Here is a 25,402-nt window from a genome sequence, read left to right on the forward strand (position 1 = left end):
CCACCTCATTGGGTAGCTAGCAAACCCATCAACAAAAAGCCGACAGAAAGGAAGATTCAGGCTGCATTGGAAAGATATACAGAAAACAAGCTAAGATAAAGCCATCTCAGGAGCTCTCCTTTTTTTTTTTTGTAAATCTTTATTGATATTTCAAACTTTTATAATGTATACAATTGAAGAATCAGAAAAACTATATGAAAATACATTCTTATCACAATTATTATATTAAACAATTTTTCCTCCCCTTCTTATCCTAGTTATAAACAATAATATTATATCTTATGCTATCAATATAATAAAAAAAATTAATTTTACTCTTCCAAATAAATATTCTACCCCCCCCACCATAAATACTTGTCTATAGAACTTCAAAGCCAGTTTTTCAGTCAAGAAAACTCCATCAGTTTTTTTGCAAAGAATTGATAAAGCAGGCAAAACAGAAGAGCCCCTCGTCTTAGGACACAAACGAATCAACAAGCAAATTCAAGGGGGCTGTCTTAAACCACCAAAACAGGTCTTTATTCAAAGCAATAAGTCCCTTATTCAAAGCAATAAGTCCCAACAAGAATCCCGGTTTCGGCATTTAGAAGACGCCTTCTTTAGGAGACGCTTTGCTGAAAATGATGCAGATGCAAAATAACTTGCGCAGAAAAGTCCGTGCTGAACTAAACGCTGTGAAAGCGAAAGACATATTTATAAGTACAAGCCTGAGGAAATGCACGCAAACCTGTTTGAATCATTGTCCAAGCCCTAACATTGCCTGGAGAGACCAGTCTAAAGGCTGGAATGCCAGTTCCGTCCTATTCCATCTTCCCCTGTGTCTGTAGGGAGCCTCTTCCTTTTTCTTGTTGATCAAGCCCTCTGTTTGCTGGCTTGAAATTCTTTGACATCTCTGGGCATGAAGCCTCCTGTTTTATAGCCTTTTAAATTGCACGTTGAGATTGCAAGGCAACCCTACAGTTTCTTTTGCCACAAGAAAATGTTTCCTGCATTTTAGTAGTGTTGGAGAATAACCTGGAAAAAATATTCACCTCAGCGCCTCCATAGGTCAACGCCTCTGTTGCTTTAACAGTAAGAAGGGTGACCTTTAAAGATGTAGATTGGCACAGGTGACAAGGTTAGTGGTAACCCCATTTTTATGTTGCACTTTGCTGGCTGACTCTGAAGATATAAGAACATAACATAAGAACATAAGCAATGCCTCCGCTGGGTCAGACCTGAGGTCCATCGGGCCCAGCAGCCCGCTCACGCGGCGGCCCAACAGGTCCAGGACCTGTGCAGTAATCCTCTATCTATACTCCTCTATCCCCTTTTCCAGCAGGAAATTGTCTGTAAGATGTGTGCATGGGGATTCTAAACGTTACCCATTGGCTAAAATAGAGCTCGAACATGGTAGGAAAAAGTATAACCTACATGTTGCTATCTTGGAGTCTTGCCCTTTCCCTTTAATTCTAGGTAGGGATTGGCCAGGATGGAGGAAGTGGGTCAGACAAACTAAACCAGTTCTTAGTAAAACACAGGTTGAAATTCAACCACCTACTAAACTGGTGTTTGGAGCCCAGGTTAAGGGGGGTCGGAACCCTGATAGGAAGAATCGGGAGAAAAGACCGGGGTGGCGCCCCACGCTTAGGTGGGTCCCACTGTCTGAGAGTGCTAGAGCCCCCACCCAAGCATACTCCAAAGCGGCGGGCTTTGATATCTATGCAGCCCACGAGCAGGTTATACCCGCTAAAGGCCGAGCTTTGGTTAAAACAGATTTACAGATCGCCCCTCCACCGGGTTCATATATTAGAATTGGAGCCAGATCTGGTTTGGCATTGGAACATTCCCTTGATGTGGCAGCAGGGATTATTGACCCCGATTACAGAGGCAATATCTCAGTGCTCCTAGTGAACCAAGGACATGCTGATTACCAAGTGCAGACTGGTGATAAGATAGCGCAAATGGCACGCTAGGCTAGAACGTTGGGTGTACTTGAGGGAAACTAATAGAGGAGCGAAAGGGTTTGGGTCTACAGGCTTAGGCTGCCCAGACGATATACAGAGTCTGGAGAGGAACGCATCCCAGGACATTAAAGGGGGTAACTTTAAGGAAAGGCTACTCCAAAAATCTGGGGGTGATTGGAACCTTAACTCTGGGGAAAGTATGGTACGTCTCCAACAGGAGTTAGCTTCCCTTAAAAACAAAGTACAGGAGATCACAAACACACAGGTGTCCCAGTGGAAAGAGGAAATGGAAATCCTCCGCCAGGAAATGCTTGGATGCTGTCTCTAAACCCACACCTGAAGTAAAACCTCTCGCCAACAATTGCGTGCTGGAGTTAAGAGAGGCATTGAAACAGGAGATGGTGGTACAGGGACAACAACAAGCGCAGACTTTAGAAAAACTAGTGATCCAAATGAAGAATCAGATCCAAGAGATGGAGGTGAAGGTAGCCGATAGTCAGACTCGGCAAAAAGAAGTATTACAACAACTTTAAAAAAAAAAAACACAGTTAGCGCAGGAACACTGGGCAGCTGAAGGAGTTGAACCGGGCAATTTAATCAAACAAAGCCAGAACAATAAAACCCAGCTAGAACAGCAGGCCGTACAATTAGGAACTATTAAAGATTCAGTAAAACACGTAGGAGGAAGCGTCACCCATTTCCAAGACCAAGTTCAGGAGCGCTTTGAGGAAATAGCTCAGGTTATGACAGCCATTACCAGTAGAATAGAAGAGTTGGAGGAGACTGAAGTCCAACCTGAAGGGATTGAAGCTCAATCTCCAGAACCTCCAGTCTTACATTGGCCTGAAGACTTTGAAAATTTGTGTCCTAATCCACGGCCTGAGGAAAAGAAATTTAGGAATAGGCGACACAAATAATCTTTTCTTGATGAGGGTAAACCCCATGCTTATAGGGATAAGCATTGTTTAAGGGTGGGGGTATGTGACCAGCCAGGTATTCTCCCTGCTAAGGTCCCAGTTAGGGCAGGAGAGAAAGTAAAAATGAAATCCCGGGGTGGAATCTGGAAGGGGCATATGGTTCCTGAGAGTGATAATTCATCCTGTGACCACCAGAGGGAGCCTGAATTGTGCGAGGAAGAATTAGGTGATCACCACCGAGTCACCACCGGGGGAGCCCAAGAGGTCCCAGTAACTCTGCTGAGTCAACTAGAGTAGGGCGTTGCCCCAGAGTATTTAAGCCTGCAGTTGAGAGCAGACAAGGAAGCCAGCTAGGGAGGAGGTTTAAGCCTTTTCTCCCTAGGGAGTCCCCTGGGCCAAGTAGGAGCAACAAACCCATTCCAATGGAGCTGTTAGAGGCTGGACAAGCTGAGGAGCTGCTATTTCCAGAAGAACAGCCCAGGGAGTGTGAGGAAAGTCTGTCAGGGTACGCTCCTGATTTTGCTGAAGCCATGCAGGTAGACTGGGTCTCTACCAGCAAATAGTGAGTGGTGATTTTTGCTCTGGACTGTTTGGGACTATTTTTGTTTTGATAAGCTGGGAGTGTGTATTGTTTGGGAGAGGTTTTGCTATCATCCTGGGAGGGAATTTTGAAAGCCTGTATTGAGGCCTTTCTTTTGCAAAACCTGACACTCTCCTATCCTGGCAGTGAGTTGAACTGGCCAGAGCAGGGGTGTCAAAGTCCCTCCTCGAGGGCCGCAATCCAGTCGGGTTTCAGGATGTCCCCAATGAATATGCATGAGATCTATTTGCATGCACTGCTTTCATTGTATGCAAATAGATCTCATGCATATTCATTGGGGACATCCTGAAAACCCGACTGGATTGCGGCCCTCGAGGACCGACTTTGACACCTGTGCGCCAGAGGCTTTATTAGAACTTTGGGCACTAGAGCTATGGAACAAGTGCCATGAACTGTATTTGTGCTTTTTGAAACTGCCTGCTTGGGAGCAGTCAGTACTAGCTCTGTGGAGAACTGAATCCTCAGGCACAGCTGAGACTAAGTTAATGCTGAGAGCAAGCCTTGAACTTTATTTTGTGCTGTTTTAGTTGCTTGCTTCTTTTGGTATTTTTGTTTTGAGGCTGTTTGAAGTTCTGACAATTTTTCTGCTACATTAATGATCTACTTACCTTTGTGAAGGAAGGAATAAAATGGAATGATTCTCCTATGAACTACAATTGTTGTAGCTGTGATTTATGGTTCCTGTTTAAAGTCCAGTCCTGCAGGGTGACTCCATTTTGGGTCACACGTCAGTGTGCTATTTTGTGGTATCCACTGGGAGTGCTATTGAGCCCTGTCCTGGGCTACAGTGGGCTACACCAGTGATTCCCAACCCTGTCCTGGAGGAACACCAGGACAATCGGGTTTTCAGGCTAGCCCTAATGAATATGCATGAGAGAGATTTGCATATGATGGAAGTGATAGGCATGCAAATTTGCTTCATGCATATTCATTAGGGCTAGCCTGAAAACCCAATTGGCCTGGTGTTCCTCCAGGACAGGGTTGGGAACCACTGGGCTACACTATGTAAAAAATTGATGACATTCAAAGCAAACTTGAAACAACTTTATACAAACTCGAGATGGAGCAATGCTAGACACATGTATATTAACACAAAAAAACAAAAAAGGAACACTACAATCATAAAATCACTTTATAAACTTGCTCGAGGAGCTCAGAACCGTAAGATGGTATGGAAATCAGAAACAGGGATAAACCCTACAAATGTGTTTCAACGTGTCTAGCATTGCTCCATCTCGACTTTGTATAAAGTTGTTTCATATGATGTAAAGCTTGTTTCCAAAATGTATATAATTGTTCATGAATGCACTTTTTAATGAATTTTCAATCGTTCTTAATATGCTAACTTCAACTAGGCTCATTTGTGAGTCAAATCCAAATAAGAATGTGTCTTGCTGAAGCGGGGGGTCTGACGCGTTTCGCCAAGACGGCTTCTTCGGAGAACCTGCTTAAACTGGTTAACATTCAGTGAGAAGAGCTTCATTCTAACAAAAAAAAGATGAAAAATTCCATTTTACTATGTAAAAAATTGATGACATTCAAAGCAAACTTGAAACAACTTTATACAAACTGGAGATGGAGCAATGCTAGACACGTTGAAACACTTTGTAGGGTTTATCCCTATTTCTGATTTCCATACCATCTTACGGTTGGTTCTGAGCTCCTTGAGTTTCAAGTTTCAAGTTTATTAGGATTTTATATACCGCCTATCAAGGTTATCTAAGCGGTTTTTACAATCAGGTACTCAAGCATTTTCCCTCTCTGTCCCGGTGGGCTCACAATCTAGCTAACGTACCTGGGGCTATGGAGGATTAAGTGACTTGCCCAGGGTCACAAGGAGCAGCGCGGGGTTTGAACCCACAACCCCAGGGTGCTGAGGCTGTAGATCCAACCCCTGCGCCACACACGCCTCAAGTTTATAAAGTGTTTTTATAATTGTAGTGTTCCTTTTTTGTTTTTGTTTTTTGCTAAGTGCTTTATCACTTTGGGACACTAGTCTTTATAATATAATAATAATAATAACTTTATTTTTCTATACCGCCATAGTCAGATTGACTTCTAGGCGGTTTACGTAGAAAGAAGGCTGGACAATCAGCGAATTATACAGTGTGAGAGGAAGAAGTTACATAATACATTGGGGGAAAGAATATCTGAGAGAGGTCATCTAATTATATACACTACTAGTCTTTAAGCCCGTTAACATTAACGGGTGCTAGAATAGATGTCTGTCTGTCTGTCTTTCTTTCTCTCTCTCTACCTCCTGCTGTATTTCTCTCTCCCTGACCCCCTTTCTCTGTCTGTCTTTCTGTCCCTCTGTCTGTCTTTCTGTCCCTCTTCCTGCCCCTGTGTCTTTCTTCCTTTCTTTCTGTCTCCCTCCCTCCCGCTGTCTGTCTGTCTTTATTTCTATCTGTCTCTCTCCCTGCTCCATATGTAACATTCCCTCCCCTGTGCAGCAGCATTTCCCTCCCCCAACCTCACTTCCCTGTGCAGCAACAGCAGCAGTATTTCCCTCTCCATCCACTTCTCTGAGCAGCAGCGGTATTTACCTTCCCCTACAGATCCCTGTGCAGCAGCATTTCCCCCAACCCTCCCCCCTTTGCTTCCCACGGTCTGGCCTACCATCGCGCTCACTGTGGTTAAGGAGATCGAGAGGGCACAGCAGGAAAAACGGCAGTACCGGAAGAAGTTTATTTTTAAGTTTAAAGTTGCTGCCGCGATTCCTCTCAAGATCGCTGCCTGCGACGGAAGCCTTCTCCGACGCAGGTGCGGCTCGTGAGAGGAGCCGCCGCAGCACCTTTAATCTTAAAAATAAGCTTCTACCAGTAGTGCCATTTTCCCTGGATTTAGGTTTGCGCGAGGTGGAGAGCAGGGAGAGAGAGAGAGAGCTTTGGGCGGCCGACATCTGCCTGGGAGGGGAGGGAGAGAGAGAGAGAGCTAGCTTCGCGCGCATGCGCACTCCTACCTGCAATGCCCTACATCTCACGGAAAACGGATGCACGCAGATGGGAGTGCGTATACGCGAGTAGCCTTTTATTATATTAGATTACCCAGTAGCGGTTTATGGGGATCCACATGTATATTAAAACAGAAATAAGCATTATCCAAAAGACAAGATAGAGAAAATGATAATAAAAATGAATAAAACATAAAAAGCGTGGGTGAAACCTGTAAAATCGACATCATAGATGGAGCAAAGGTGCGAATGTGAAAAAAAGGCAAAGTATAGACGTGATTGGTTTATAATAGAGAAATGTATTAAAGATGCAAAAAATTTAGGGCTCCTTTTACTAAGGTGCGCTAGCGTTTTTAGCGCATGCAGGATATTACCGCGTGCTACGCGGCTAGAACTAGCGCCAGCTCAATGCTGGCGTTAAGGCCTAGCGCGCACGGCAATTCAGCGAGCGCTAAAAGAAGCCCTTAGTATCATCAAGAAACCTCAAACTTTTTTCTTCTCCCTACGCCTAAGGGGCCCCTAATCCGAAAACATAAACGTCCAAAAAGCATCCTCAACCAGCAATTGGACTTCCTAATTGCCAGGACGTCCAAGTGCCAAGAATCAAAATCATCGTTTTGTCCGTGTAGCAAGGTATATGTACATTTACATTACATTACATTACATTAGTGATTTCTATTCCGCCTGTGCCTTGCGGTTCTAGGCGGATTACAAATTATAAGAGATCTGGACATTACCGAGAGAATTGTGTAACAAAGATTATCTAGAGAAATTACATAACAGATTATCTAGAGAAATTACATAACAGTGATTCATGTACTTTACATGGTGTGGTAGAGGATTCAATTATAAGAATTACATAGCAGAGAATCAAGTGATAACAGGGTACAGTGGAGAATATCATTATATACAGGTTATAGACGAGAAGTTACCTAACAATGACGTAAGAAGTTTGTTGGATAGTGAGGTAGATGCTTATTTAGGAATAAGAATATTTTTGGAAGGAAAGGTTCTAGAGTTGACTAATGTGTTATTCAAGAGAGGGAGAGCTTGATTAGTTAGTTTAGAACACGAGATGGGCATGGTGGAGGCGTGTTATGGGCGGGCTTTTGGCAGGGCTGGCTAGACACGGACGTCTCGCTGCGATAAACATTTTGCAAGACAGCCTGGACGTTTGGAACGAGACCTGCTTTAGAAGGGTCTAAGCGCCACAAAGGTGCCCAAACTGACCGGATGAGCACTGCACGCATCAAGGTAAGACACCCCCACACTCCTCCAGTGCTCACTGATCCCCCTTCCACCACACAAAAATGAGAACAAAAAGGTACACAGCAACATCTGGAAGGGGGCATCCTAGTACAACTGCACCCAGGTGTCTTAAGTAGCCTAGTGGGTGGACTAGTGAGGATATAGAGACCGTATCTGGTGAAAGACGTAAGAAGACTTGAGGCGGTCCAGAGGAGGGCGACGAAAATGATAGGAGGCTTGCGCCAGAAGACGTATGAGGAGAGACTGGAAGCCCTGAATATGTATACCCTAGAGGAAAGGAGAGACAGGGGAGATATGATTCAGACGTTCAAATACTTAAAGGGTATTAACGTAGAACAAAATCTTTTCCAGAGAAAGGAAAATGGTAAAACCAGAGGACATAATTTGAGGTTGAGGGGTGGTAGATTCAGGGGCAATGTTAGGAAATTCTACTTTACGGAGAGGGTGGTGGATGCCTGGAATGCGCTCACGAGAAAGGTGGTGGAGAGTAAAACTGTGACTGAGTTCAAAGAAGCGTGGGATGAACACAGAAGATTTAGAATCAGAAAATAATATTAAAGATTGAACTAGGCCAGTTACTGGGCAGACTTGTACGGTCTGTGTCTGTGTATGGCCGTTTGGTGGAGGATGGGCAGGGGAGGGCTTCAATGGCTGGGAGGGTGTAGATGGGCTGGAGTAAGTCTTAACAGAGATTTCGGCAGTTGGAACCCAAGCACAGTACCGGGAAAAGCTTTGGATTCTAGCCCAGAAATAGCTAAGAAGAAAAAAAAAAAAAAAATTTAAATTGAATCAGGTTGGGCAGACTGGATGGACCATTCGGGTCTTTATCTGCCGTCATCTACTATGTTACTATGTTACTATGTATAGAGAGGAGGACCCAGACCCATAAAACAAGCTAACTACTACATTTATGGTGGAAAGTGGGAGCCCACAAAATTCTACTATACTGCCATATAGGTGCCACCCGCAGCCATAAGGGCTATTGAGGTCGGGGAAAGGTGGGCATAGTGGGTTTTTGGAGGTCTCACCATAACCCATAAGGTAGTTCCGGTGAGATGTTTATCAGGCACCCTTTATGTGAAGTTCACAGCAGTGCCCTCTAAGATGCTCCACTGTTCTGTTGCATGGCTGGGCGGCCAGTCCATTACAGGACTGGCCCCTTCCATGTCCAAATGGTCTTGTTCTGGCCATTTAGGACATGGACAAAATTTTGTTCAAAAATGTGGTATAAAGATAGATGTCCTGACGGTCTTGGCGTCCCTATGGCCTGAATGTCCAGATAAAGGATTTTCAAAAATATATAGATAGATTATATAGGCGTGTGGTGGTTTGCCTTTCGAAAATGGGCGTCTTCCTCCTGCCGACCTTGGACGTCCAGCGCCATATGTTGAAATCGGACTTAGAGGTATGTTTTGAAAATGCCCCTCCACGTACTCTAAGAACACAAATATATTCCATTTACAATAGAGTGTTACATAGTAACATAGTAGATGACGGCAGATAAAGACCTGATTCAATTTAATTTTTTTTTTTTCTTAGCTATGTCTGGGCAAGAATCTAAAGCTCTACCCATGTTTTGCTACAATTTAACAAGAACCAGACTGAACAGATGGGCTACTTTGTTTACACCCACGAGAAATCTTTGCAAGATTTCAGGTTTGCATCTCCACATTTTAAAATTGTCCACTGGGCCACCACTAGAGAAAGGGCAGTTTTCTGGTTAGTACCAAATGCTTGGAACACACTACCCGAGGAAATTAGAGGAGAAGTACATTTTAAAAATGTTTTTAAAACTACGAAAAACTTTCTTTTTTTAAGATGGCTTTTGAAAATTGAAGAAAGCCTAAATCTCCAAGAAACAAGGGAAAACATTGTACTATTAGTCTTGCTTATACCTTAAGAATGTGGAGAAGTAACAGGAGTATGACTGTCTTTCTTTTGGATGTGTTTAGGCCTTTACTATTATTTTAATGGTTTTTGGATTTGTTTGTTTTTTACTTCTTTTAAAGTTGATTTTTTTGGAAACTGTAAACCACCCTGATCTGATAAGGCTGGGCGGTATATCAAGCTTTTAAATATAACATACAACATTTTGGCCCTCTTTTACTAAGCCGCAATAGAGGTTTCTACTGTGGCCCTGGGCTCTAAATGCTCCGATGCTCATAGGAGATTGAGAGGGGACATGATCGAAACATCCAAGGTACTGAAATGAATAGACTTAGTAGACAAGGACAGGTTGCTCATCCTCTCCAAGGTAGGGAGAACGAGAGGGCACTCTCTAAAATTAAAAGGGGATAGATTCCGTACAAACGTAAGGAAGTTCTTCTTCACCCAGAGAGTGATAGAAAACTGGAACGCTCTTCCGGAGGCTGTTATAGGGGAAAACACCCTCCAGGGATTCAAGACAAAGTAGATAAAGACAGGTTGTTCACCCTCTCCAAAGTAGAGAGAACGAGAGGGCACTCTCTAAAGTTGAAAGGCGATAGATTTCGTACAAACGTAAGGAAGTTCTTCTTCACTCAGAGAGTGGTGGAAAACTGGAACGCTCTTCCGGAGGCTGTTATAGGGGAAAACACCCTCCAGGGATTCAAGACAAAGTAGATAAAGACAGGTTGTTCACCTTCTCCAAGGTAGAGAGAACTAGAGGGCACTCTCTAAAGTTGAAAGGGGATAGATTCCGTACAAATGTAAGGAAGTTCTTCTTCACCCAGAGAGTGGTGGAAAACTGGAACGCTCTTTCGGAGTCTGTTATAGGGGAAAACACCCTCCAGGGATTGAAGACAAAGTTAGACAAGTTCCTGCGGAACTGGAACGTATGCAGGTAGGGTGGTATCGGTTAGGGCGTTGGTCTTTGATCTAGGGGCCGCGGCGGGAGCAGACTGCTAGGAACGATAGACCACTGGTATGACTCAGCAGCGGAAATTCTTATGTTCTTATGAATTCTATGAGCGTCGGAGCATTTGTGCTCCGGGCCGCAGTAGAAACCTCTACCACAGCTCAGTAAAAGGGGGGGGGGGGGGAATTGTGCTTTGGAGGATCAACAAACAGATGTCATATTTTATGATCTCATTCAGAAAAGAAGTGGATTGCCCTAAATTAAGGGCTTAATTTTGTGTCCAGATCAAAGATCCACCCACAAGGTAATTGGCTAAATTGGCGGTATTGGCTTTAACAAGTGCTTAATTGGCAGATCTGCCCTAAGCCCTATTCTATACCACACCCCTAATTTTTTTCATAGTGTGTCACTTCAAAGAGGATGTGGCCACGGGAGAGGCACAAGCGTAGCATTTATTGCACATATACCTTGTAAGAGATGTTTTTAATCCTAATTCCAATGTTTCAAAAATCACAAACCTACTTTGGCAATGTAATTACAGCATTATTCTAATGCCAGGTCAACGTGCTGTGACCTTCAGTCACATGACTCCTGACAGGGTGAAATCTTCTGCTGCTCCAGTCTCCTTGATGAGACTTGCAATCGGAAAGTGCTGGGAGGACACTTGAAACACTAGACTCAGGTGATCACAACTCGCACATCCTAAATGAGTCATAAATTAGGAGCTGGAATAGTCCGTCTTGTTACAACCACAGTGTAATGCTATGATTTCCCTGTAATGTGTTCTTGAACGAATCATGATGGATGAGGAATTGATTGAACTTCCTGTCCATGATTGGCGCTTGCAGATCATGTGACCCACTGTATCTGAAAGGCTATTGGATTAGAAAGAAAACAATGTTCTCTATGGGTGGACTGAATTCTTTATTATAGTCTTAAGTTTTTCAAGTTTATTAAAAAAAATTTAAAACCGCTTAATCAGGTTTCTAAGCGGTATAATATAAAAATTACATCAAATCAGATTAAAAGTTAGGGATACTAAACAATACCAAAATAGCTTAGTGAAACACATAATAAGACATATGGACTTACTTCATAGAAACATAGAAGATGACGGCAGATAAGGGCCATAACCCATCGGGTCTGCCCACTCTACTGACCCATCCCCAAGTCTACTATCCTAGGGATCCCACTCCTGGTGACAGGTTCCCTTGGCTTAACCCTCTAAGGGATCCCACATGGGCATCCCATTTGCTCTTAAATTCTTGCACGCTGTTTGCCTCGATCATCTGCACCGGCAGCTCGTTCCAAGGATCAACCACTCTCTCGGTGAAGAAATATTTCCTGGTGTCGCCATGAAATTTCCCACCCCTGAGTTTGAGCGGATGTCCTCTTGTGGCTGAGGGTCCTTTGAGAAAGAGAATCTCTTCTTCCATCTCGATACGTCAAGTAATATACTTAAACGTCTCGATCATGTCTCCTCTCTCCCTGCGTTCCTCGAGTGAGTACAGCCGCAAATTTTTCAGCCTTTCCTCGTACAATAGATCCTTGAGCCCCGAGACCATCCTGGTGGCCATCCGTTGCACCGACTCTACTCTCAGCACATCTTTTCGGTAGTGTGGCCTCCAGAATTGCACACAGTATTCCAAATGAGGCCTCACCATGGTTCTGTATAATGGCATTATGACTTCAGGCTTCCAGAAAGAAAGGGAAGAACTATAATCGTGAAAGAAAAAGCAAAACAAAAAAGGAAAATACAATAGGTGATAAAATTTGTTTGTTTTTGTCCTTTAAGAGGACAGTTATTGTCCAAAGGCATCCTGGAACAAAAATGTTTTTAATTTTGATTTGAATTGCTTTATTACGGATTCACTGCGCAAATGATTGGGCAGTGAATTCCAGAGAGAAGGGGCAGTGACGGTGAAATTATTGGAACGCAACGTGTTGATTCATTTTAAAGAAGGTATGACGAGAAGATTTTGTGACATTGAGCGAAGTGATTTTAAAGGATTATAAGGAATTAAAAGTCTGTCAATGAACTCCGGTTGATTATTTAAACGTGTTATAAAAGTTAAAAATAAGATTTTATAACTAATTCTATGTTCAACGGTTAACCAATGTGCGCTGAACAGGAGAGGTGAAACGTGATCGTATTTCTTAGCGCCACAAATAATTTTGATAGCTGTGTTCTGTACAATTTGAAGCCGTCTAATTTCCTTTTTTGTAATGCCTTTTAGAGAGTGACACGGTGACAAAATTCATCACCGTTCCCGTCCCCGCAGATAACCGTGGGAAATAATCCCATGTCATTTTCTAGTGTCTGTTTCAACCTCGGTCCTTCTACACCAGCATTCTTCAAAGCAAAGCTTGCGGGTCAGTGGTTGTGGCCATTCATACTCTGATTCTTATGGGAGCCAAGGATAATGAAGCCATTGTGACATCACTGATGTGATTGGCTCTTAGGCACTGGTGGAATGAGGCATTATGACATCACAATATCTGCTCTGGATACCAGAGACTGTCATTCTGTAGTGTCTGTTTCAACTTCAGTCCTTCTACATCAGCATTCTTCAAAGCAAAGCTTGCGGGTCAGTGGTTGTGGCCATTCATATTCTGATTCTTCCCTCTCTCCTTAAAGAATGACATGAAGATGGTTTCCCGCGGTTATCCGTGATGAATTTTGTCACCATGTCATTCTCTAATGCCTTTATAAAGGGCATTGCAGTAGTCTATGCAAGAAATTACTAGAGAGTGGATCAATGTGTTCAAGGAAGCTGGTTCTAGTAACTTCGCAAGAGAACGTATCATTCTAAGACGATGGAAACATTTCTGGACAACCATACTAATATGATTGTGATAAGAGAATTTACTGTCGAATGTGACTCCTAACAGTTTTCAAGTAGGGACAACTTTGATAGAGAGCGATTCAAACTTCAGGGGAACCTGAAGAGTTATTCCTTCTTTGAAAGGAAAAATCATAAGTTTTGATTTATTGATGTTAAGAGGCAATTTGTTTGAATCTAACCATGCTTTAATTTAGCCTGGAGGTTTCTTACACTTATCATACAGGAGAATAATATCTCATCTAACATACAGTAACTGGAATGTATTTTATACTTCTCTACGAAAAGTACCAAATGAATGTCAAACAAATGAAATGCATCACGATATACATAAAATCAACAATAAACATCACAACAGTGTAGCACAGTAGTTTTTAAACCTGTCCTGAGGGATCCCAGCCACTCATGTCTTCAGTCAGATTGTTGTATTACATAGATAATATTGTATGAAACCCTAATTTGTATTATACGTACAACATATCTGTATCTTGCCTCGTTAACATTTTTTTTTTTTTTTTACTTATTGTATATTAAAATCAATAAAATCTTCGAACTTAAAAAAAAAGATATACCTAATGAATATGCATGAGCAAGATTTGCCTACAGGCATGCACATTCATTAACGATATCTTGAAAAGCCAACTGGCTGGGGGTCTCCCAAGACAGGTTTAAGAACCATTAGTATAGCACATTTGACGGCACCACGTCTTGTTAAATTCAGTCGTGAATAAAAGTCCATTAACCCAGTATTGAAGAGGATATGGGTGAAAAGCCTTGGAGGTGCCTATTTTTTTTTTTTTTTTTTCATGAAAGGAAGAGTTTTATTAGCATGAAAATTAGTTTATGATCTTGGTCTCTCCTTCTTGCCTTTGTATAAGGCTAACAGGGAAACATTAGCCACTTTCACAACTTTGAAGCGGACACCAGGAATGTCACCAACAGCATGACCGGCACGGCCAAAACCAGCAACCAGAACTTCATCATTTTCCTCAATGAAGTTCAAACAACCATCATTGGGAACAAAAGCTGTAATTTTCTTGCCATTCTTGATCAGCTGCACTCTGACACACTTCCTGATAGCAGAGTTGGGCTGTTTAGCCTCTACACCAACTTTTTCCAAGACAATTCCTTTGGCGTGCGAAGCACCTCCAAAAGGATTGGCCTTCAGGGCAGTACCCAAGTGAGCCTTCTTGTATTGCTTGTCATGCCATTTCTGCTCACGCCGATGGTTACGGAGTTTTCTAGGTGCCTATTTTAAGTCCATTTTATAAGGAACACAAAACTAGCATAAATCCTGCAGACATAGCATCTCGATTGAAGCCACAAGGGGCAGGAACAAGTGTCGGTGCTTGAAATACACATGTGGCCAGTCCCCCAGTTCTGTGGGGTTGAGGGTTATCCCAGGGTTCAGGTACACAAGTTATTCTAAAGGTAATCCTATCAGCTGGCACCTAAATTTGGAAGCCAATAGCCTAATTTATAGAACAGCACATGCATAAGTGCCGGGACCTACTCTATAAACAATTTCATCAAAATTGCTTAGGGGAAAACTCTACGAGGGAGCTTCAAAATGTTTCTGCACGTTTATTTATTTTTAAGCACTATTTATTAAATATCGCCAAAGCAAATTGCATCGCGTTTCCACATAGTCGCCCTTTTTTGCGCTACATTTTTCCCAGCGTCCTACTAACTTCGCAATGTCATCAGAGAATAATGTTTTGGGTTATGTATTGAATTCGTGTTCTAGTCCGTTGTCTCAAAAGAGCTCAGAATGGGCTACAAGCTTAACATACAACCACAAAAAACAGGGAGGAATAGAGGGAGGTATAGTACAAAGGTTCAAAAATATCACTCCAAAACAAAAGCACCACACAAGCCAAGAAAGCTAGCTTATTACTTAAGCGAAAGAAGAGCCTCAGACAAACGGAGAGGTGTACCCATACTCTTCCACCAAAAAAGCAGTTAGGATCTGCGTACTGATTGCCTGGATTTGGCGCTAAGGCCCTGAAGCAGTGGTTACCGGCCACAAAACGATCGTCGGCCTGGCCTGTGTGCGTACTGATAGCCTGGATTTGGCGCTAAGGCCCTGAAGCAGTGGTTACCGGCCACGAAACGATCGTCGGCCTGGCCTGTGTGCTACTGATTGCCTGGATTTGGCGCTAAGGCCCTGAAGCAGTGGTTACCGGCCACGAAACGATCGTCGGCCTGGCCTGTCTGCGTACTGATAGCCTAGATTTGGCGCTAAGGCTCTGAAGCAGTGGTTACCGGCCACGAAACGATCGTCGGCCTGGCCTGTGTGCGTACTGATAGCCTGGATTTGGCGCTAAGGCCCTGAAGCAGTGGTTACCGGCCACAAAACGATCGTCGGCCTGGCCTGTGTGCGTACTGATTGCCTGGATTTGGCGCTAAGGCCCTGAAGCAGTGGTTACCGGCCACGAAACGATCGTCGGCCTGGCCTGTCTGCGTACTGATAGCCTAGATTTGGCGCTAAGGCCCTGAAGCAGTGGTTACCGGCCACAAAACGATCGTCGGCCTGGCCTGTTTGTGTTCAGTGGTTTTTACCATTAATCATTCTTGGCTATTTTTTTTTCTCCCACCCGCTAACTTTAAACTTGTGCGAAAGTTTATTGCCTATGACGCTTTGGTGGAAGAGTGTGGGCACACCTCTCCATTTGTCTGAGGCTCTTCTTTTGCTTAAGTAATAAGCTAGCTTTCTTGGCTTGTGTGGTGCTTTTGTTTTGGAGTGGTATTTTTGAATCTTTGTTACAAGCTTAACAAACACAATTTCTGTACAAGTTTTTATCCTAACTTGATACATGCTAGGGGCTATTAATAACATTAAAACGTAAAGTTGTCCTTACGATGCACGGTTTCCAGTACAAGGTATATCTAATTCGACACACTGAAAGTTACGGTGTATGATACAAGTTATCCTTATGTGACACATACCGGTTCTGATACCAATATACTGTACATCTCTTTGTAGTCTGTCGGTCAAGGGTAGGGGTTTAGGTGAAGAGGTATGTTTTTATTGTTGAGCGCATAGCCATTGATGTGTCACCACTTTCATGTCATCATCGCTTGAAAATCTTCTGCCCCTTGAAGCTTCTTTGAGTGATCCAAAAAGGTGGAAATCAGATGGCGCTCAATCTGGCCTGGATACTGGATGTTCCATGACTTTCCACTTCAATTTTCTGAGTGTTTCCAATGTGCAGGTTGCAGTTTCGGGGTGTGCATTGTTGTGTAACAATAGAACACCCCTTGACAGTGTCCCTCTTCTTTTAGACTGCTGGTACAGTCATTGATTCTGTCCACCCTAGACTACTGCAACATCATTTATGTGGGTATACCTAAAAAAAAAAACATGAGAAAATTAAGAATAATGCAAAACACGGCCGTCCGCTTAATATTCGGACTAAAGAAAAGTGATCACATTAGCCCCTACTACAAACTGCTACACTGGTTACCAATAGAAGCACGAATTTTATTCAAGTTCTCTTGCTTTTGCTACAAAGTGGTGTGGGGAATGTCTCCCACCTATCTCTTACCTCACTTCGAACTATACACCCCCCAAAAGGACAACCAGAAATCGCAACCTCTTTGCCTATCCGAAGATCACCGATTGCAAATACAGGACCTTTCTGGACAGAACTTTTAAGTTTCAAGCTGGTAGACAGCAATCTTGGCTAGGCAACTTCATGGATAAAGCCAGATCGACCTATGGCGCTTTCCAGAAAGAAATTAAGACCGCTCTGTTCAATAGATTTATTACCTAGTTAGACAACTCCCTCCTTTTTTAAAGCTAATACTCATCATGTTGATACTGCGTATTCTCCCTAATTGTACCTGTATTCACTGACTGGTCAGTGATTTCTTCGCCATTTGTATTCTGAAATTCGCTGGCTATCCAGCCCCCTTCACTGTAACATGTTAATATTATAATTCTTACTATTCTGTACTCTATAATCACTGACTGCTCAGTGACGTCTTTCCCTATTTGTACACTGTAATTCGCTGATTGTACAGCTCTCTTCACTGTGAACCGCCTAGATGTCGCAAGATTATGGCGGTATAGAAAAAAATAAAGTTATTATTATTATTAGAGCAGATAGTAGGGTTCAGCTCTCTTTGAAGTTGTGACAGTTGGTCCTCTTTCCTGGTAGGTTTCAAGAATAGGGCCTTGAGAATTCCAGAAGAAGGTCAACATCAAATTTCCTGCCTGAAGCTGCGTCTATGAATTTCTTCACCGCAGGAGATGATCGATGCATCCAGTGTTTACTTTGCCACTCGCTTTCTGGTTCATAGTGGTGAACCCAAGTTTCATCAACAATGACTGTCTGCTGCAAAAAGTTTTCACCTTCTTCATAATTTCAGGCCAAGTGTCAAGAACAAATGTCTAAGCACTTACGCTTATGCTCCTGTGTCAGTTCCTTAGGCCAGTGGTTCCCAACCCTGTCCTGGAGGAACACCAGGCCAATTGGGTTTTCAGGCTAGCCCTAATGAATATGCATGAAGCAAATTTGCATGCCTATCACTTCCATCATATGCAAATCTCTCTCATGCATATTCATTAGGGCTAGCCTGAAAACCCGATTGGCCTGGTGTTCCTCCAGGACAGGGTTGGGAATCACTGCCTTAGGCACCCACCTGGTACACACTTTATGGAAGTTAAGGCTCTTATGAATCAGGGAAAAGGCAAATCCAGCTTTTCTGCCATTTGATCAACCATAATTTGTGAATCATTTCCAGGTCTCTTTCATCATTCTGTGTGGTGGTGGCTGTCACAGGACGTCCAGAGCACTCTGCATTTGTACGGCCATTTTCAAACATTTCTATCCACTCATAGATGAGTCCGCAAGAGACAACTTTGCCCCCATGAATTTCTGCTCCTTCTGCCCACAAAAAATATACGACAGATTGTTGTTCCTCTTTGGTGCAAACTGCAAGTCTACCAGCCATCTTCACCACAGCGTAACAGCTCTCCCACTACCTGCAAGGTGAGCCGGTTTGCCTGACTGACTAGCCACAAAACATTCTACGACATGCCCTCTGACCACTTCTCCCACCCCCAATCATTTCCCGTGAAAATTAGAAAGTGCGGAAACTTTTGGAAGAGACCTTGTATAAATGGCATTGAGAGCTACTCTATGAAAACTCTACGAATTGAGCACCCTTTATAGAAGGGTACTTAGAGTTGATTCCCATGTTCAAAGTTGGTTGTCGGTATTTACCGGAACACATCATTATAGAATATTTGTTTCCCTATCTGTATATAAATGCACTTCTCAGACATGAGACTCCCTGTTTTGTGCTTCTTTGACTGACTGCTTTGTCTAACAGCTAAAGATCCCATGTATCTTCCATTCAGATACTGCATTTTCACCATTGGCTAATCCTTTCAAGAGCTGACATCACTGAATGGTCATGGTGGGTCCATGAGATCCTGGAACTTTAAATTCCATTGTAGACTATTTTTGTTTTGACCTGTCTCACACATCTCCTGTTTGGTTTAATAAAACTTAATATACGACTTAGCTTATAGACATCAAAGGGCCATACACAATAAAATATCATATTTAATATAGGAAAAACTATAAATTCTGATAGGAAAGTAACTAACACATTCATCAGAACAGTCACACAAAACCTAGTTTAACCCTTTAATTTGGCGGATGGTGAATCATAACTTGATGCTGAACGAGGGCAACGGCGCCAAGTAACAGGCATTTGGGGAGTCAGATCTCCCATAAGAGCCATAGAAAACACATGTTGCTTCTGAGCAAGAATGCAAAATAAAGGGTTTTAAAAAAAACTTGTAAGAAGCCAACTCATCACCCCAAAATTATAAGCCAAAAGATTATCTAAAAAACTGAGTTTTTAACAAACTTCTTTAAACCATCTTCTATTTAAATCTGTAGGGGTAGCTCGTTTGACCAGGTAGGTGCCACCCCCTCCCCCCCAAAGCACACCGTACCATATTTAATCATTCTACTGTGAATGTCTCCGTGGCACTAGATCTTATTCCAAGCCTGTGACCGAAAGAATGAACGGCTTAATAGGAGAGAAGTGTACAGAGAAGCCAAGAACAAATGCAAGTGCAGAAGGAAGTCAGAAAAACTATGGGCGTGGGCTTAGAACATAGTGGCTAGCCAACAGCAGTTTAAAATTATGTGTTTTTCCAGTTGTATTTACTACCCTAGCACTACTGGCATGAAAAGGTCTGGTTGTTATTGCTGCGAAGGCTCTGGAGCCAATCTCTAAACCATCAACATCTGTCGAGAAGGGAAAGAGCACTCGTGTTGACTCTAAGTCATTAAGGAGACGAAGCCAGCCTTTCTTTTGTTGACTCCCATCTCTTATGAGCTTCTGGCAGGGGTTTTCAGCAAAGCTGTCTTGCAGCCAGACACTCGGGTACTTCTGTGCCTGCTTACATTTCAGAGAAGTTCCAAACAATAGGGTAATTTGAGAACTGGCTGAAAGGTAAGCAGGTACAAAATATTTTGCTATGGGTGGATGGTGGAGGACTGGAGCTTTCACATCCCTTAACGTATCACGTAGAAGAATCAACCCTTTTCTCACCTAATTTGGATAGATTTCAGGTCTTTCTGCAAAATGTACTCGACGAATGTTACAGCAAAATATTAGACATTATAACATAAATACAACACATCGATACAGAATAGCAAATTAGACCAAGCAGTTACATATTCTATGAGTGAATGACAGAAATTAAGAGCAATTAAAATCGCACTAGGTGACCAGAAAGCAATTAAAACTGCACTATTTGACAAATTCAGCTCCTAAACTGAAACCTCACCTCTTATTAAATTATATTTTCCCTCTGTCAATCTCGGTGTAATATGCTGCCCTTTTATCTGTTTCTTATGTAATAAGCTGTACCCCCACTCTTGCATTCTGTAATTCGCTGATTGTCCAGCCTTCTTCAATGTAAACCGCCTAGAAGTTATTATTAGTATTATCTAATATAATAAAGCCCTAAGCGTGCATGCGCACTCCCACCTGCGTGCTCCCGTTTTCCGTGCGCTGTAGGGCACTGCAGGTAGGAGTGCACATGCGCGAGAATCCCCCGAGGCGGATGTCAGCCATGGCGGCTGTTGGCGGCTGCAGGTTGATTGGCAGCTGTTGGTGGCTGAAGGCCACAGCGGCAGATGGCTGAAGCCTGGCTGGAGGAGGACGAGGAGGAGCTGCAAGAGCTCCGCAGAGGCAGGAGGTGAGGAGAGAGAGACAAAGACAGATGGATGAGAAGGACAGAGGGGCTACTAGGGGGACCAGGAGAGATGGTAGGGGATAGGGAGAGATAGACTTCAGGGAGTGTGAAGGGGGCAGGAGAGAGAGATGGTTTTGGGGAAGGACAGAGGGGGACAGGAAAGAGAAAGATGGCAAAAGAGGTGAAACAGGGTCAGAGAGAGATGGTAGAGGGTGTGAAAGGGGGAAAGGGAGAGATGGAAATGGTAGGACCACTGCTGCTTTGGGGCACTGAGGGAGGAAAGGTTGGTATGTCAGGACTGCTGCTGCCGCCTCGGCTTAGTAAAGACCCTGTCAGGAGGGCCAAAAGGGTACAAAGGAAATGGTGAAAGGTGAGGTGGTGGGACTGGGATCAGTGGGAGGCAGGGTCCGGGCATGATAGAGGCGGGGCATGGGTGGGGTCAAAGTCAGGGTCAGGGTATAGGTGGGGCTATTCTAGCACCCATTACTGTAATGGATGTAACGGGCTAAAACACTAGTAATGTTATAATACAGTAGGTTGCCTTTGTGTGAAGGGCTGAGAGGTGACTAGTCAGCCCATTTAATAAAGACGTGCTGTAGAAGTGATTATTCTCTTTAGAACATTCTAGCACAAATTGCAGTGAGAGAGAACTGGTGCTGTTTGTGCCTGCTTCGTGCATATGGTGACTCTGCCTGGGCCCCAACCCAACTCATCTACTGAATAGACCTATTCCAAAGTCACATCAAATTATGCACAGAGGCACCTAATTGCATTGAACATACATTTACGTGTCAGGCAGTTTTATAAGTCAATGGTCCCCAACCCTGTCCTGAAGGACCACCAGCCAGTCAGGTTTTTGGGATAGCCCTAATGAATATGCATGAGATAGATTTGCATGTAATGGAGATGTCAAGCATGCAAATCTGCCCCATGCATATTCATTAGGGCTATCCTGAAAACCTGACTGGATGGTGGTCCTCCAGGACAGGGTTGGGAACCACTGTTATAAGTCATTTCATCTGCCTATACTTGAAGTTAGCAACGTGGGTTACTGTTAACCCCAGTTATTAGTAATTAGGTCTCCTTGTTAAAATGAGACGTGCTAAAAATACCTCGAGTTAGTGGTAAATAATCCATCTTAATAGTAGCCACGTTGATAACTTCCCCCTTAGCGTGAAGAGTTTCAGTCTCTGGTAACCAGAGCTGAGATTGTGATGTCATAATGCCTCATTCCATCAATGCCTAAGAGCCAACTTCATCAGTGATGTCATAATGCCCTATACTTGGCTCACATAAGAACATAAGAGCTGCCGTACAAGGAGAGACCGAAGGTCCACCAAGGTCCATCAAGCCCAGTATCCTGTTTCCAACAGTGGCCAAACTAGGTCATAAGTACCTGGCAGAAACACAAAGAGAGCTCAGATTGTGATGTCATAATGGCTTGATTGCCCTGTACTTAGCTCACTTTTAGTACATATAGCAGTAATTTTGATTCCAGAGATATTATTTTTCTTTAATTAAAGTGGGAAGTTTTCATTGTGGGTTACCGTTAAGACATGTTATTTTACTGTTAACCCTAGTTAATGGTAACTAGGTCTCTCTGCATCAATTACCTAAAGCAAAAGGTCATGGTTGAATGTATGTATGCATGACTATCTTATGTTATTTTTAAAATTTATTTCTATTAGGACTCCTAATGAAGGCTTACAGGCTGAAACACGGACTATTAGGTCCTTCCTTGGCATCCAATATCAAATGTTTGCAATTGAGTTGGACTTTGGGTCATTCCTTGGAATCTAGTGCCGAACTGTTGCATTTAAGTTGGACTTTAAATAAAACTGTGATCGTACGCTCCTGGCTCATTGTATTTGTCACTCCCATCCTTGTTTGGATTTTCATTTGTGGTAAAATAATCCACCACATCGAGAGCGGTGCAGAATGGCTTTGTAAAACTGGAACATGATTTAAAGATTTCTAACCACTTAAGTCCCTGTTAAATGCTCCTACCAGTCTTTGTCCATTTGTCATTCTCATGATTCACCGAGGGAACCAGAGCTATGCTACACTCCCATTACTTTTGAGGCTTGTTATGGAAATTCCCATCACTGCTGATTAACTAAGATAAAAATTACATCCCCCCCCCCCCAAAGAAGGCTTGTGGTCGCCAAAACTTGGCCAAGTCAGGATTAAGACTATGACTTTAAAGCTACATTTCAAGATTGAGATGGTTTATGTGCAATTAAAAAACTGTGCAGTAACTCAAAACATAAGAACATAACATAAGAACATAAGCAATGCCTCTGCCGGGTCAGACCCGAGGTCCATCGCGCCCAGCAGTCCGCTCACGCGGCGGCCCAACAGGTCCAGGACCTGTGCAGAAATCCTCTATCTATACCCCTCTATCCCCTTTTCCAACAGGAAATTGTCCAATCCTTTCTTAAACCCCAGTACCGTACTCTGCCCTATTACGTCCTCTGGAAGCGCATTGGCTAAGGCTCTTAACATTTGCATCTCCTCTTCCTATAGGCTAAGGCTCTTTGCACCTGCATTGTGATGTCACAGAACTTTAGTAACATAGAAACATGATGGCAGATAAAGGCCAAATGGCCCATCCAGAGCATCCATATCTCCTCCTCTCCCTATTGGCTAAGGCTCTTAACATTTGCATCTCCTCTTCCTATAGGTTAAGGCTCTTTGCCCTGCATTGTGATGTCACAGAACTTTAGTAACATAGAAACATGATGGCAGATAAAGGCCAAATGGCCCATCCAGAGCATCCATATCTCCTCCTCTCCCTATTGGCTAAGGCTCTTAACATTTGCATCTCCTCTTCCTATAGGTTAAGGCTCTTTGCCCTGCATTGTGATGTCACAGAACTTTAGTAACATAGAAACATGATGGCAGATAAAGGCCAAATGGCCCATCCAGAGCATCCACTATCTCCTCCTCTCCCATAAGAACATAAGCAATGCCTCTGCTGGGTCAGACCTGAGGTCCATCGTGCCCAGCAGTCCGCTCACACAGTGGCCCAGCAGGTCCAGGACCTGAGCAGTAATCCTCTATCTATATCCCTCTATCCCCTTTTCCAACAGGAAATTGTCCAATCCTTTCTTGAACCCCAGTACCGTACTCTGCCCTATTACGTCCTCTGGAAGCGCATTCCAGGTATCCACCACCCGTTGAGTAAAGAAAAACTTCCTAGCATTTGTTTTGAATCTATCCCCTTCCAATTTTTCCGAATGCCCTCTTATAACCGACAATCACGTGAGACTGAACATTCAACTGGAAGCTTGTTGCAGAACAGTTAAGAACTTTATTTTTTAAACCTTCCAATAACTTTTCGCCCAGAATGGAACATCCGTAATGGAAGTGATTATGAAGCGCATGGACTGAAAAGGTCAACGATGGTTTCTGACAATAGTATTCAAATATCTGCACCCCCAGATTCTAAATATGGCATCCAAATTTGGAGCCTAAATTTCAGCACAGAGTAAAAACGCATATGCAAATTGCTCAACAAGCCATTACGGTAACTAGCAATTAATGAATCGGGCCAATATTCAAAGCAATTTTAGTGTGCTAGAGCCTCTCCTGCTTGCTTAAATCGCTTTCAGCCACCTAAGTGAGAATATTTTGCAGCACTTAACCAGAGAGTAGTGCTCAATATCTCGTGGACTGCCCAGACCAAAAGGGGGCAGGTCAGGTGCAGGGAGAAGGCCGAGGTTATGAGGATGCTGGCGATATTCCGCGCATAAAAGGCTTAATTGAGGACAGCTCAAAAGCCACTTAGCATAACTTTTTTTTTCAATATGGTCCCCCGAGCCCCCTCTCGCTCCCCACTTAACAATAACCCTTCTTTCCCCCCCCCCCCCCCCCCCTTCCGAGCAAACTGAAAACAAGAAATCCCCTTCAGAAGGTCACCCCTGCACCCCAGCCTCTCGGGCCAACCTGTGTCCGTGATGAACCAGCAGTGGTCATTGGGGCAGAAGTGCAGCCCCCTCCCTCCTACCCCTTGCAGTGCTATTGCAAAATTCCTGCCGCGATCTCTTGCGGCAGCTCGTGGGCCTTCTTCTTGACTATGGACTGGGGAGGAGGAGGAGGAAAGAGCTCGGGGACCGTAATGAGCATGTGTTTTTTTTCTTGGTTCTTAAACAGGTCTCACATCCCACTGAGGGCCGGAGTCATTCTTAAAAAATCACGCATGCAAATGAGACCAGCAGATGGTAGTGAAGATTCACTAAATTTACATGCGTTGAGTCGCTGGTGATAGTGATCGGCACATGCGAAAAATACACAAGAGGCGTGAATGTGCGCATGTGCTGAGAAAAGCAATGCAATAAGCACGTGCCTGGTTTGAGCATAATATACGCTTACGTCATATGCGCGCAACACACGTGCCTGTAGCAGTTGGTCGCAAAAGCTGCTCATGTCGCAAAAAAACAGATAGAAGCCCAGTGCGAGCAGTTCATGTTGCAAAAAACAATAGAAACCCAGCGTTTCTGAGGCTGAATTTTGGCTGCTGTGGAAATACAGCATCATTTGTCATCTTGCTTCAAACTTTTTCAGTCGGTCAGTATAAAAGCAGGTTTTGCAGGAAGGGAGAGGAGGGGAGAAGCAATGTCAGCTTTTAACAAGCGCACCTAAAACATGCCTTGCTCTCCCCAAAACTACTATACCGTATTTTTCGCTCCATAAAACGCACTTTTTTCCCCAAAAAAAGTGGGTGGAAATAAGGGTGCGTCTTATGGAGTGAATACCCAACCCCCCACCTCTCGCTCCAGTAGCCTAAGTCCTGATATCTGGGTTGCC

General features: G+C 43.5%; 1 protein-coding gene across 1 annotated transcript in view; it reads right to left on the minus strand.

The window, feature by feature from the left end:
• Window positions 1–14,152: 14,152 nt before the first annotated feature.
• The window catches only part of LOC117360423 (40S ribosomal protein S23-like), a 30,308-nt gene continuing 19,058 nt past the window's right edge, over window positions 14,153–25,402 (minus strand). Inside the window, exon 2 of the mRNA XM_033944135.1 lies at window positions 14,153–14,614. Coding sequence (XP_033800026.1) covers window positions 14,207–14,614 — 408 coding nt within the window. The 3' untranslated portion in view covers window positions 14,153–14,206. The remainder of the gene's footprint in view (window positions 14,615–25,402) is intronic.

This window comes from Geotrypetes seraphini, chromosome 5 (genome assembly GCF_902459505.1).
Source record: "Geotrypetes seraphini chromosome 5, aGeoSer1.1, whole genome shotgun sequence".
NCBI lineage: Eukaryota > Metazoa > Chordata > Amphibia > Gymnophiona > Dermophiidae > Geotrypetes > Geotrypetes seraphini.